General features: G+C 35.0%; 1 protein-coding gene across 2 annotated transcripts in view; it reads right to left on the bottom strand.

Moving 5' to 3' along the window:
- ARHGAP15 (Rho GTPase activating protein 15) overlaps positions 1-13,960 on the bottom strand; it is a 685,399-nt gene that overhangs the window by 535,973 nt on the left and 135,466 nt on the right. For both annotated transcript variants that reach the window (XM_043487890.1, XM_043487891.1), the window contains exon 6: positions 4,087-4,176. In XM_043487890.1, coding sequence (XP_043343825.1) covers positions 4,087-4,176 — 90 coding nt within the window. The remainder of the gene's footprint in view (positions 1-4,086; positions 4,177-13,960) is intronic.

Raw genomic sequence — 13,960 nt, 5'->3', positions numbered from 1 at the left:
TAAAAGGCATGGGATTAATTACAATACTTGGGACCATCATATGTTTAACAAGGGGTAGCTCCTTAGAGGTTGGGAATATTTTAGAGGCATATTATCTATTTATTTGAGACACATACCGTGAACTCCTTTCCCCTAGACTTTTAAAAACCTTTAGCTCAGAGAGCCTTATGTTCAAAAGAAGGAAGGAAATATGAGTGAAGATTTTCTTTCTACTTTGAAACAAGAAGATATCAGAAGTTTAAAAATTACTTATTGTTATAAATTGTTTTGCAACCATTTTCTCAACTGACTGTCCTGTTAAAAAGCTTTGTGAATGCTTGATGTACCCGCGAGGAAAGAGAGGAAGGTGACAGAAGCACCGTCATGTTACAGATGCTGCCTGACAACACTGCCATCCTCTCACATGGTTTTATTTAGTTATTACAACTCCCTCTCTGTAAATGACATTTAGGATTATTTAAGATTATGTTGTAATCCTTTTAATCCTCAGTGCTTTAAATTTCAGGCTAAACACCAAAGAGCAAACTAGCACTTAGCAGGAATGTTTAAAACATGTGATTTGAACATAAATCTTTTTATTCATTCTTTCCCTGATGAAGACCTAGTGTTGCTCTTAAGTTAACTAAGAAAACTTGTACCACAGTTCATTTCAAATCATTCGGTTGCTAAACGCTTTCTCAAGCTACATCAGACTTGTGACAGTCCTTGACAATTATGCTAAACGAAGAATTGAACAAAAGTTAGCAGCAACGAACATTTACTACTTTAGAATATGTATGACCTTTTTTTTTTAATAAGTGCAATACGTTTTTCAGTGTTAGTGTGTGGGAAGAACAAGTGTATGGGAAGAATCACACTATTTCCTAATAAGCTATTAGATGTGGATTTACACATTGACATATGCATCATATGTGCATACGTCTACATACAATTATACTTTTTAAACACATTATGATTTGTCTAGGTATGCTTTATAATAGAAGCTGTTAATAATTTTAAAAACATGTTATTTATTATTAAGGTCAGTTAGGAAAAACTGTTCTATTATAAAATAGGCAGATGTTCTTCAACTCAGCCAGTGAGCATCATTCTGATTTACTAAGAGTAGCTGAATACAAAATCTAATTAATTAAGGCTATCACAGTTACGCTATCATGTACCAGTCAAATAAGAATGAATCTATACCAAGAGTTTTTAATAAGACTATGAAAAAAATCTGACTTTTAATACAAAGAAGGAAATGAACAACTCAAATGTCCAAATGACATATATAAAGGAAACAGATGAAATCCATCCTTTCTTTGTGTCACAAATATTTGCTTTTGAGTCTTTCAAGCATATCTCAGGCATGTAATTTTTTGTTTGCTTTCCTCTTCATTTTAAGTTCATCTTCTCTAGAGACATCGTAATTATGTGGCATATAATTGCTAATCCATCAACTTTTTCACGACAGATTTCAAATTTTAAATTATTTCTAATTTTGCTCTTCTTTGATTTTTCTTGAACCAAAAATCTCAATAGTCATTAGCTATCTGTAATCTATAATTCATAGACTGAGATTGAACACCATGCCTAATTCAAACTTGGAATTCTAAAGCTATTTCTGATGTAGCACATCAGCTAAAGCTGTGATGGTCTTTTTCAGTCAGGAAGAAATGCTTCATTATTCTGTAGGTAATGAAACCCTTGTACACACACACTCACATACTCAATAATACCTTAGTACCATGTTTTTGAGATATAATCATGTTTATTCTGATCATTTGAGAGTTATACCAGCTAATGTACCTAATCAAATATTGATGCAAGTCATCTAGATTTAGCTCTCTGGCAAATCCTTTCTGATGTTTTTTCATTAACAACTATAAAAGCTATTTATATTGTTCCTCTCAAAAGACTTACTTTCATGGGTTGCCACTATGGATAGGAATTAGTAAATTTTACCTAAGCTTATGTGTTTAGGTGATGAAAAGATTTCAGCATGACAAGAAAACCACATGATTCACCCTAAAAAGAATGAAGCAGGAAATGAAATCTTAATCTTTCTTTAGTTTTATTATTCACAGCATCCTTATCATCACCTCTTGTTTTTCTAAACTAAAGGGTACAAGACAAAAACTGGCAACCTAGATTAAGAAAACTGAAGTCCCGTGAGCTACTCAGGTACGTTACAGACAAAACTAGCTGGTAAGATTTTCACCTCTGGAAAACTAATAAAATGAGAATAGTTTTAATATTTCTGGGAGTATCTACATTCAGAAATATGAAATATGAGTAAAATATTATAACAGAGGTAGCTAGTCACACTCAGAAAAGGTTAGGATGATGCATATTATCAATATAGGTGGTTTAAATATATATCTATACATATTACATTCATAGCTGTGTAAAATTATACTTGAATATTTTTCTTCTATATTCACAGCCTGTACACATCATTCATATTTGATTATTATCCTCATTTGTGAGCTAATATAACTCTTTATAAGGTTAACAGAAGAAACTGAAAAAGTCTTCCTTAATTCAACTCTGAGAGTTTGTTTCTATTATCCAAGAACTGCGTCAATATCAAATTTTAACATCTTTATTTTACAACACTGGTAATTAGGATGCTAAACTAACAACACATAATAAAACTAAACCCCTTAATTCACCTTATCCAGTTCAGAACTAGCCATACTAATTATCTAGGTTGTCATAGAGGCTAGGATTATAACACCAAATTTTCTTATTTATAGCAGAATTAAAAAAGCAAGAAATTGGGAGACATAATATACCACTGATCTACAATTCCTCACTTTAAAGCACAATTTAATTTTACTTCTTGATTCTGTAAGTTCACCTTCTAATCACTTTCAGTTTTAGTCCTTTGATTTCTTGGCAAATATATTTAGTTTTCTATACTTTATTCCTTTTTTTCTTCTTCTTTCTTTCCTTTTTTCCTTCTTCCTCTTCTTTGGGTTAAACCAAAAACAAAAGCAAAAACTCTACCCTATAAAAACGAACGCCTAAACAGAATTCAACTATAATCAGAAAAAATAAGTTATTCCATAATATTTTGAAAGTGCTCTTTTTGTTTTTTTTTTTTGTTTTTGTTTTTAAATTACTATGAGTAAATTATTTGGCTAGACCTCATTAAGCATCTGAAAAATGCAAAAACAAACTGAAAATCAGGTTCTTCTTCCCAATGAGAGATCAGATAAAAAATGTCACCTACCTATTTTTCTATAAGACCCTGTACATTAATTTTAGTGATGCATTTAAGAATAGAGTTGATTTTTCTTTAAGGGCTAAAATGGTCTCAGAATACACTTAATACAATAATTATAATGATCTAGTTCTTACTAAATGATATAAATTCTAAAACAAACCTATAAAGTTCTGGGTTACTTTGGAGATCTAAAAGTAAATTAAATGTCATATAAATATAGAAAAAAGATCAACTTCTATAATCTGAAGTTATTAATTGCCAAAGGGATTTTAGTAACATCATACATGAAATATTGTTTTCCCATTTCCTTTCTTTGAAGGATTTCATCTGGTTCTTTCCATTCAAAGCAGCATGATTGAAATTATCAATCAGATATTTTTTCAAAAAAACAAATTATATAATATGAAAACACTGATTTATATAACTGTTCAGCTCTCTCCATCCCCCAAGTTACACTGGTAGATATAATTTATGACTGGAAGGCAGGAATGGCAGTGAATGCAAATAGTTTATTATAATTAGTGAATCTTAGTTTGTTTATATCTGAAAATCCTACACTAAATCTATGTAAGCTAAGCATTCTAGGTTTGAATCCCAAACAGCTATCAAATACACTGTAAAAGTCAATGACTTTTGGGTATGTAATTAACCACCACACAATAAACATTTTGTGTTTAGATAGCAACCAGTCACCAGAGAAAAGCAACAACCAACCAAAATTTGACAAGGAAGAGCAGCCAGTTTTTCACAATGACCTCCGCACAACTAGCTCAAGCTCATGAAAACATCTTAACAAGGTAGTCTTGTTTTGATTACCCAAGAGAGCTAAGATTTAGAAAGAATAGGAACAATTTGAATCTATGTAACATTCTTACCTGAAAGACATTCTTTCTGCTTGATTTTTCCTTGGCCCACTCAATATGTGCCCCACACAAATCCACACTTTCTGGTTTGTTCCCAGCTTTCTGTAAACAAAAATGCAATAAGAAGAAACGCACACAACACTGGTGATGCATGTCAGAAAAAATAAGTTATTGATTTAATAACTACATATTAATGGCATAAAGGCTTTCTTCTTTCTCTTTTCCAGTTTCAAATAGATATTCTCACACTCTTGTTCACTGCAGCATTATTTACAATAGCCAAGACATGGAAATGAGGTGTCTGTCAATCTATCAATGGATAAATGCATAAAGAAAATGTTTACATATATATACACACATATATATAAAATATTGTTGCTTTCTTGTTTAGTAGCTAAGTTATATCTGACTTGTGATCCTGTGGACTGTAGCCCACCAGGCTCCTCTGTCCATGTGGTTTCCCAGGCAAGAATACTGGAGTGGGTTGCCATTTCCTTCTCCAGAGGATCTTCCTCACCCAGAGATCAAACTCATGTTTGGCAGGCAGATTCATTACCACTGAGCCACCAGGGAAGCCCATATATAATGTATAAATATGTGTATATATATATATATATATGTAAACCAGGTAGGGTAAGGCAAATTCTTCTTGATCTCAGATACATGCAGAGTCTGAAAGTCTAACTCATGGAAACAGGGTGGTTACCATGCACTGAGGTAATGGGAATAAATTTGTTAAAATGTACAAATTTTCAGTTATAAGATGAATAAATTCTGGGGATCGAATATACAGCATGGTGACTATAGTTAACACTGTAAATTACTAAGAGAGTAGATCTTAACATTTATAACCACATAAATACACACACAGAAACTTAACTATGTGAACTGATGAATATTTTTAGTAGCTAATCTTAGTGTGGCAATAATTTCACAATGTACATGTATATCAAACCATCACATGATACACCTTAAACTTACACAATATTATTTGTCAATTATATCTCAAGAAAGCTGAAAAAAAGGAAAAAATAATAAATTTAAAAGATCAATTGTATGGCTTGTAAGAATTCACTTTTCTGGCTTTTAAGACTATACACGTAAGTGTAATATATATTTATATATTTGTATTTAGTCAATTTAGATCAGATAGATTATGGCATGTGCTTCCTTTTATACAATACAATGTGGGTGTTACTTAAATGCTGTTTTTACTTCAGTAATTCATAATAATCAATTAATGGGAATGTCCTCTATATTTGTCTCTTCATATTTTCATTTGGTTCAAGTGCATCATACGTACATAACTTTCAATCAGCATAACTCTGAACATTAAACTAAAAACTTACCTGTTTGGAAAATTTCTTTACTATTTTTAAAGAAAGTTATTTAAAGCCACATTTCAAAGATTCCAACTATTTTTATATGTTCTGAGCTACTCTAGGTTTTCCTAGCGATTAAGTTCCATTTTCTCAAGCCATTTTCAATAGAATACTTTAAGTTTTTAGTATACAAGGCTTATAATATTTTTAGACAATTTTTAACAGTATGAACGTAAGGTTAAAGCATAAAATTATGAAAAAAATAGTAAAAAAAGTTATAAGAAATCTATCCACAATTTTTGCCTCTTACCCACTATGTTCTATCCATTTACAGTAAATAAATTATTTTTCAGAAGAAACCAGAAATAAGGAGGTTTTTAATAGTAAATTTTGAGATTTTCTCGATTTTTGGCAACGCAATAAAAATTTTTTGGAAACACTGTACAGGCCAAGCACAACTTTCCTCCAGGATAAATTCAGTTGGCAAAGCATCAGTTGTCAGTGTATCTTTCTTTTGTTATTTGGAGGTAATTCCATGGGAAACTAATCAAGATGAGCACGGCTCTTATGAATGCTTCAGACAGTGAAATACTTTTACTATTTTCCCATACTCCACAACCCAGGTGGTCACTGCTGTGGAAATCTTAAAGCATGATAATGATGTTTATTGTCAAGTGATTTATGACATAGAGAAATTAAGAGCAACCTGTTTCTACAGTTACTTGAATTATGGGACACTCAGAACCAACAGAAATAATCATCAATAAGCACATGTAAGAAAAAAAGAGTATCTTTCCCACATAATGCAATCAGGAAAAAAAAAAAAAATGAAAAGATAAGATTTTACATAAGAAGCACTTTTTATGGGCCAAACATTTCTCTATGTGTTTTATGGCTATTAATTCTTATTGCACCTGTATGAAGTAGGTACTACTGTTACTATCAGATTACAGGTAAGAAAATGTGTCAGAATGCTTTGGTAAGCTTTCCCAAGAAAACACAGGTAGGAAAGGAGGAGCCAGTACTTGAATGTTAGCGGCACCCCTGCAGTCTGTTTTTAACTACTGTGTTGTCCTTGAAAATTGAATATACAGTGTGATCATGTTCATGTTAAAACATGAAACATTTAGGAAAAAGAGATGCTTTTCTCACTAGACTAGTACAGACATACTGATCTTGTTTCTGTCTTTCTCTGTTAAACTTGATCTTCCCACTGGGCTTTTACACCACCTGTTTACCTGGAATACCTCCCAATCTTTACATGGCCGACTCCTTCTCCATCAGCTCCTAGATACATGTCACCTTGTCAGAGGTCTTTGCTCTGTCTTATATAAAATAGTGGCATTCCAATATTACTGATTACTCTTTACCTACTTATTTTAATTTCACCATAGATCTCTTCCTAGTTGAATTAATATATATAGTTTTATATTGTCTGTTTTTCTCCCACAAGAATTTAATTCCCTGGGCTGGGAACTTGGTTGCCTTTTCCTCCACTATTTTTCCAATCTATAGAACCATGTCTGGTAACTAACTCTTGTTCAATGAATATTTCAGTTCAGTCGCTCAGTCGTGTCTGACTCTTTGTGACCCCATGAACCGCAGCACACCAGGCCCCCCTGTCCATCACCAACTCCCGGAGTCCACCCAAACTCATGTCCATTGAGTCAGTGATGCTATCCAACCATCTCATCCTCTGTCATCCCTTTCTCCTCTTGCCTTCAATCTTTCCCAGCATCAGGGTCTTTTCCGATGAGTCAGCTCTTCGCATCAGGTGGCCAAAGTATTGGGGTTTCAGTTTCAACATCAGTCCTTCCAATGAACACCCAGGACTGATCTCCTTTAGGATGGACTGGTTGGATCTCCTTGCAGTCAAAAGGACTCTCAAGAGTCTTCTCCAACACCACAGTTCAAAAGCATCAATTCTTTGGCGCTAGCTTTCTTTATGGGCCAACTCTCACATCCGTACATGACCACTGGAAAAACCACAGCCTTGACTAGACGGACCTTTGTTGGCAAAGTAATGTCTCTGTTTTTAATATGCTATCTAGGCTGGTCATAACTTTCCTTCCAAGGGGTAAGCTTCTTTTAATTTCATGGCTGCAATCACCATCTGCAGTGATTTTGGAGCCCAGAAAAATAGTGTAAGCCACTGTTTCCACTGTTTCCCCATCTATTTGCCATGAAGTGATGGGACTGGATGCCATGATCTTAGTTTTCTGAATGTTGAGCTTTAAGCCAACTTTTTCACTCTCCTCTTTCACTTTCATCAAGAGGCTCTTTAGTTCTTCTTCACTTTCTGCCATAAGGGTGTTGTCATCTGCATATCTGAGGTTATTGATATTTCTCCCAGCAATCTTGATTCCATCTTGTGCTTCCTCCAGCCCAGCGTTTCTCATGATGTACTCTGCATAGAAGTTAAATAAGCAGGGTGACAATATACAGCCTTGACGTACTCCTTTTCCTATTTGGAACCAGTCTGTTGGTCCATGTCCAGTTCTAACTGGTGCTTCCTGACCTGCATACAGCTTTCTCAAGAGGCAGGTCAGGTGGTCTGGTATGCCCATCTCTTTCAGATTTTCCACAGTTTGTGTGACCCACACAGTCAAAGGCTTTGACATAGTCAATAAAGCAGAAATAGATGTTTTTCTGGAACTCTCTTGCTTTTTCAATGATCCAGCGGATGTTGGCAATTTGATCTCTGGTTTCTCTGCCTTTTCTAAAACCAGCTTGAACATTTGGAAGTTGTCGGTTCACATATTGCTGAAGCCTGGCTTGGAGAATTTTAAGCATTACTTTACTAGCGTCTGAGATGAGTGCAATTGTGCGGTAGTTTGAGCATTCTTTGCGATTGCCTTTCTTAGGGATTGGGATGAAAACTGACCTTTTCCAGAACTGTGGCCACTGCTGAGTTTTACAAATTTGCTGGCATATTGAGTGCAGCACTTTCACAGCGTCATCTTTCAGGATTTGAAATAACTCAACTGGAATTCCATCACATCCACTAGCTTTGTTCATAGTGATGCCTCCTAAGGCCCACTTGACTTCACATTCCAGGATGTCTGGCTCTAGGTGAGTGATCACACCATCATGGTTATCTGGGTCATGAAGATCTTTTTTGTACAGTTCTTCTGTGTACTCTTGCCACCTCTTCTTAAAATCTTCTGCTTCTGTTTGGTCCATATCATTTTTGTCCTTTATTGAGCCCATTTTTGCATGAAATGTTCCCTTTGTATCTCTAATTTTCTTGAAGAGATCTCTAGTCTTTCCCATTCTATTGTTTTCCTCTTATTTCTTGCACTGATCGCTGAGGAAGGCTTTTTTATCTCTCCTGGCTATTCTTTGGAACTCTGCATTCAAATGGGAATATCTTTCCTTTTCTCCTTTGCTTTTCATTTCCCTTCTTTTCACAGCTATTTGTAAGGCTTCCTCAGACAGCCATTTTGCTTGTTTGTATTTCTTCTTCTTGGGGATGGTCTTGATTCCTGTCTCCTATACAGTGTCACGAACCTGCATCCATAGTTCATCAGGCTCTCTATCAGATCTAGTCCCGTACATCTATTCCTCATTTCCACTGTATAGTCACATGGGATTGGATTTAGGTCATACCTGAATGGTCTAGTGGTTTTCTCCACTTTCTTCAATTTCAGTCTGAATTTGGCAATAAGGAGTTCATGATCCAAGCCACAGTCAGCTCTTGGTCTTGTTTTTGCTGACTGTACAGAGCTTCTCCATCTTTGGCTGCAAAGAATATAATCAATCTGATTTCGGTGTTGACCATCTGGTGATGTCCATGTGTAGAGTCTTTTCTTGTGTTGTTGGAAGAGGGTGTTTGCTATGACCAGTATGTTAGTAAATTCATAAATGAAAATACCAAAGTGCAATTAGGGTTTGTGCTTTGGAGGGAAAGTTTGGACATTTAAAAATTTCCAGTTTTACATCAGTTAGGGCTTGCATTTGGTTTACTGGTTAAGCAGTCTTTGTTTTGTGAGTTTTTGCTTTGCTTGCTCTGTCCATTACTCTTAGTCACCTCCCAGTGCTCACTCATATGACTTTGACCCATATCTTACGTTCTTCATGAGCTCACTGCTTCACCTTCTCTCCATGGTTAATAATCTTCATTCTGCCTTTTGCTTAACAATTCCCACTCTGTGAGTCATTCTTACTCCCACCATGTCATGCCTGGTTTTGAGGTTACTGAAATCTGCAGACCTTTGTGTGTTCTCCCAGTGTCAAGCCCTGGATTTCACTTCCTTTCATGTCCGTATCTGTGTCCTGATTCAGCAGGTAATTCAACCTGCTCCTCTCTCTCCATCATTTGATGATTCACTCCACTCTCTCTTCCACATTTTCTTCTACAATCCTTTTCATATTCCTCAAATTTATAGAAATGACATGACTACTCAATATAGTAACATTACAAATAATGGCCACCTACTTAAGCTGGGCTTTTGACTCTACGCAGAGACACTTTCATCACTATCATTGTGATAAGGACATTTAACATACCCCTGAAATCATTGTCAAGAATAATGTCATGAATGCTTTGCAGAATTTTTATGTGTTCCTAGTAAGTTCCTATTTTTTGAATGGCACCTCTTTCCCAAAGCTTTACCTTTTTCAAGTTATCCCACCAAATGGCTTAATCATAATTCACAGGGGTCATAGAGCTCTTGTGCTAGAATATTCACCATTCTTCCCACTTTCATAGTTAGTCTGTGTAATCAAAATGAACAAACAGAATATATTCTATATGTCTTCCCTCTGAAAGTTTTATATCAACTTCTTTATTTCCTTACAATAATCTTGTGAAGTTAACACCATGCCCTTCAATTGACATGTGAAGAAACTCAGGCAGAGAGTGATTAAGTTTATTGCATTAGCTCACACACTTAATAAGGGCCTCAGCTGAGATATGGATTCATTTTTATCTGACTCCAAATCCCAAGTCCTTGAACACTGCCTCCCCTCCATTCCTATCCTTTTCTCCAACTAGGCCATATAACATCATTTTTAGGTCCAAAAATAAGAATTAACATATTCTGTTTCTTCCTTGTTTCCTCATTTCCCACTTTCATTTCTGGTTTCCAGACTTCTCCACATGTGTCTATGACTTTTGTCTCTGTGTCTAATGAACTCCCATGTCTGGGCAGGACAGTGACATCTACAAGCATATAAAGCACTGGTCGGTCAGTGCCTATAGCGCACGAACAACTCACAAGGCATGTCCTGCTTTTCCTTAGGGGAAGAGATGCTCATTCTTCATCCCAAGGGTTTTCCTCTGTAGTTCTTACTTCCACCCAATCACATCCCTTATTTTCTCTCAAGTAGATTATATCCTTTAGCCTATAATCACACTGAGGTCACTTTTGCTTAAAAAAACTAAACAAATAAAATTTAAAAAAAAAAAAAAACAGAAGAAAGCAAGCCCTAAGCCACAACTTCAGAGTTTCTCCATCTCACCCGTTTCCTTCTATGATGACCAGGATTCTTCAGAGTTTCCCGTAGTTATATTCTCTCTTTGTTCTTATTCCATTCTCTTCACAATGTCTTAAGCATTAAGGTCAATAGAAACAGTCTGATGCTTTCTCACCTATAAACATTCGAGCTGAACTCTGTAATATGAAATGCTGCTGACTCTTCTCCTTAAAACTCTTTGTCTCTCAAGCTAAGACAACATTTTCTCTCCAAATTCTTCTGGGGTTTTGTTTGTTTGCTTGTTTTTTTTTTTAACTGACTTCGCTTCCTCATCCCATTTCTTGGTGGTGGTGGTGGTGGTTTAGTTTTTAAATCATATCTGACTCTTGTGACCCCACTGAATGTAACCTGCCAGGCTCCTCCGTCCATAGGATTTCCCAGGCAAGAACACTGGCGTGGGTTGCCATTTCCTTCTCCAGGAGATCTTCCCAACCCAAGGATTGAATTTGGGTCTTCAGCATCGCAGTTGGTTTCCTGTATTGCAGGTGGATTCTTTACCAACTGAGCTACCAGGGAAACCCATTTCTCAAATGTTAGTAACCCTTGGTTTATGGTTCTAGACCTTTATTATTTCTCATAGCTTACAAGTGTCCTTTGGGTTTGGCTCTTGCCTATGATCTGATCCATCACTTATAAATATGCTAACTTCCCAGTGGTTTCTTGTCCCCAGAACTCTATGTTCTATCATTAGGATGTAGCACAGACAAGTCTGTAAAATCACTGTCTTTTCAGAGTTGCCCCCCTTTCCCTATTGCTCATCTTGGCTAATCATTTCTTTACCTCCTTTACTCTCCTCATTTTCTTAATTCTCTACTTTCCATCAACAGCCACAAATTCCAGAACCAAATCACAGTCTCATTCGAGTTCTTATTTTCTCTCATCTGAATTCCTCTCCATGCTGTTTCTTCTGATCACAGGAAAAACCATTTCTATTCATTCTCTGTTTTGAATTTCTTTCTAAGATATAAATCTCAAAAATATTTCTTCTAGAAAATTTATTATCTACAGAATAATGTACAAATACCTTAGCAGAGTATACAGGCTTCTTTTCATTATCCTCCAACCACCTTCTCAGTTGCATTCATCCCTCTTTCTTCTATATGCCAGCAATGCTGAAGTCTAGGCAGTTTCCAAAATGCAACATGCTTTCACAATTCTCTATGTGGGGATCTGAGTATACATGCGCCCCTTTTCATCTGGAACACATTTATTTCTCTCTTCATCCACTTTCCTTGCCTGCCATCTGCCATAATCTTGCTCCGTTTCATGATGTAACTACAAAATAACCTACATGAAGCTCTCCTTCACCTCTGTAGGCACAGTCACTCACTCCCTCTCACCATTTTCCCTACTCTGAAACATGCTTTTTTTGGACAATTTGTTTTGTTATCCACATATTACAACTACTTTTTGATGTGTCTCTTTCCTCCAGTTATACAATCAAAACAAGTTGGATTTGTCTTACAAATCTTTATTTTCCTAAAATCTAGCAAAGTGGCCCCAAATAAGCCCTAAACAGAAATCTGTTAACTGCTCAATCAATTTATGAACTGGAAACCTGCAATAGAAAATTTCTAGATTCATTCCAATTTATTAATAAATAAAACTAAAAATACACCTCAGAATTATAGTTTATAAAATGAGAAATATTTGACATAAAAATCACAATAGTCTCATTTATACTGACCTTTAATAGGAACTAATCTTATAGCAAAATTGAAGCAAATGATAGAGATTTGGACTAAATTTTAAAGTTTGCCAGAAAAAGCTAAAGAGATTTTGGTAAAAGTCTAGCAAATAAAAATATCCATCTCAAGAAAAGAAAACCAAGTAAATGAAGGACTATATAAAAATGATCCTAATCAATCATTCATTTTTACAAATTTAAAGCAAAAAAGACCTAAGCTTGGAGGACAACTTTAGGGACTAGGCTTTATTAGAGGGGGAAATTATCAGCATTGTTAAATATTGGAATAAGTTGTTCAGAAAAGTTGCAGAATTTACTTGGAAGTCAATCAAGATTTTATTCAAGAAGTCTGAAATTAAAGAATCCTTTAATAGAAAACATTTCTGATTCTACAGCTATAAAACACATGAAAAAGTCTGCTAAACTACAAAATGCCAATGTATCACATTGAACATCATTATAAAAACGTACTTTTAAAAACTGACTAAATATAAACCTAAGTCTAGAAGTGTACATAGATTTATTCTGGGTAAATTTAAAATATAAATGACTGATTTTTAAAATATTTAAATAGAAGTATTTAAAAGTTACTTCTTCTAGACAATAAAACATAAAAAGCTCTTTGCTGGAAAACGCAAAGTTATTAAAAATTGACCTTAGGTCTTGTCCACTTCTGATTTTTATTATTTCTTAGTCCATCTTTACCATTTCCCAATAATAGTGGACAGCATATGCTCTCCATAATATATTTTTCCCTGATGTAGATTAAACATTTGGGATTAAGTTTCCCATTTCTCTTTATGGGATATTTGAGGGCTTTTAATGTATATTAAAGAAATATCAAAGGCCAGATGCTCTTTTGCTTGATGGCATTTTCCATGATGAAGACTGGGCATGTGTGTGGGCAACAAATCATTGGGCCACTTATTCTCATACCCTTATTATTCGACGTGGTTGAAAAACAGACAAGGCTCAGATTTTATGAAACAGGTTATTAGCTACCATTTTTTATTTTGGATTAATTGCTGTTCCAGAATATAGACTCAGATTGTCCTTATCAGTTTGAAACATGAAACACCAAATCTGTTTAGAGGTATTAAGTTCTATCATATAACGGGTTTTGTTTCTGGAAAATCAATCATGCAGGAGGATAAAACTCACTTATAAATTCTCATTTTGGCAAAATGATTTAGGAAAGAGTGCTGAATGGATACCTGATCTTATTAATGTCTAAAGTATGGCTGCTGTCAACATAGAAGTGGATACTCTGATTGTAAGATGTGAGTTTTATGTATATGAATATAAATGGTGTTAATAATAGCTGAAATTGTTTCTCCAGTGAAATTTCTCAGTACAAGACCAAATCAAACCAGATTTTCAGAAAAGCATAGCCTTGTTA

This window comes from Cervus canadensis, chromosome 15, assembly GCF_019320065.1.
Source record: "Cervus canadensis isolate Bull #8, Minnesota chromosome 15, ASM1932006v1, whole genome shotgun sequence".
Classification (NCBI taxonomy): domain Eukaryota; kingdom Metazoa; phylum Chordata; class Mammalia; order Artiodactyla; family Cervidae; genus Cervus; species Cervus canadensis.
Note: the sequence above shows the minus strand (reverse complement) of the source record. Positions and strands in the feature narration are given on the sequence as shown.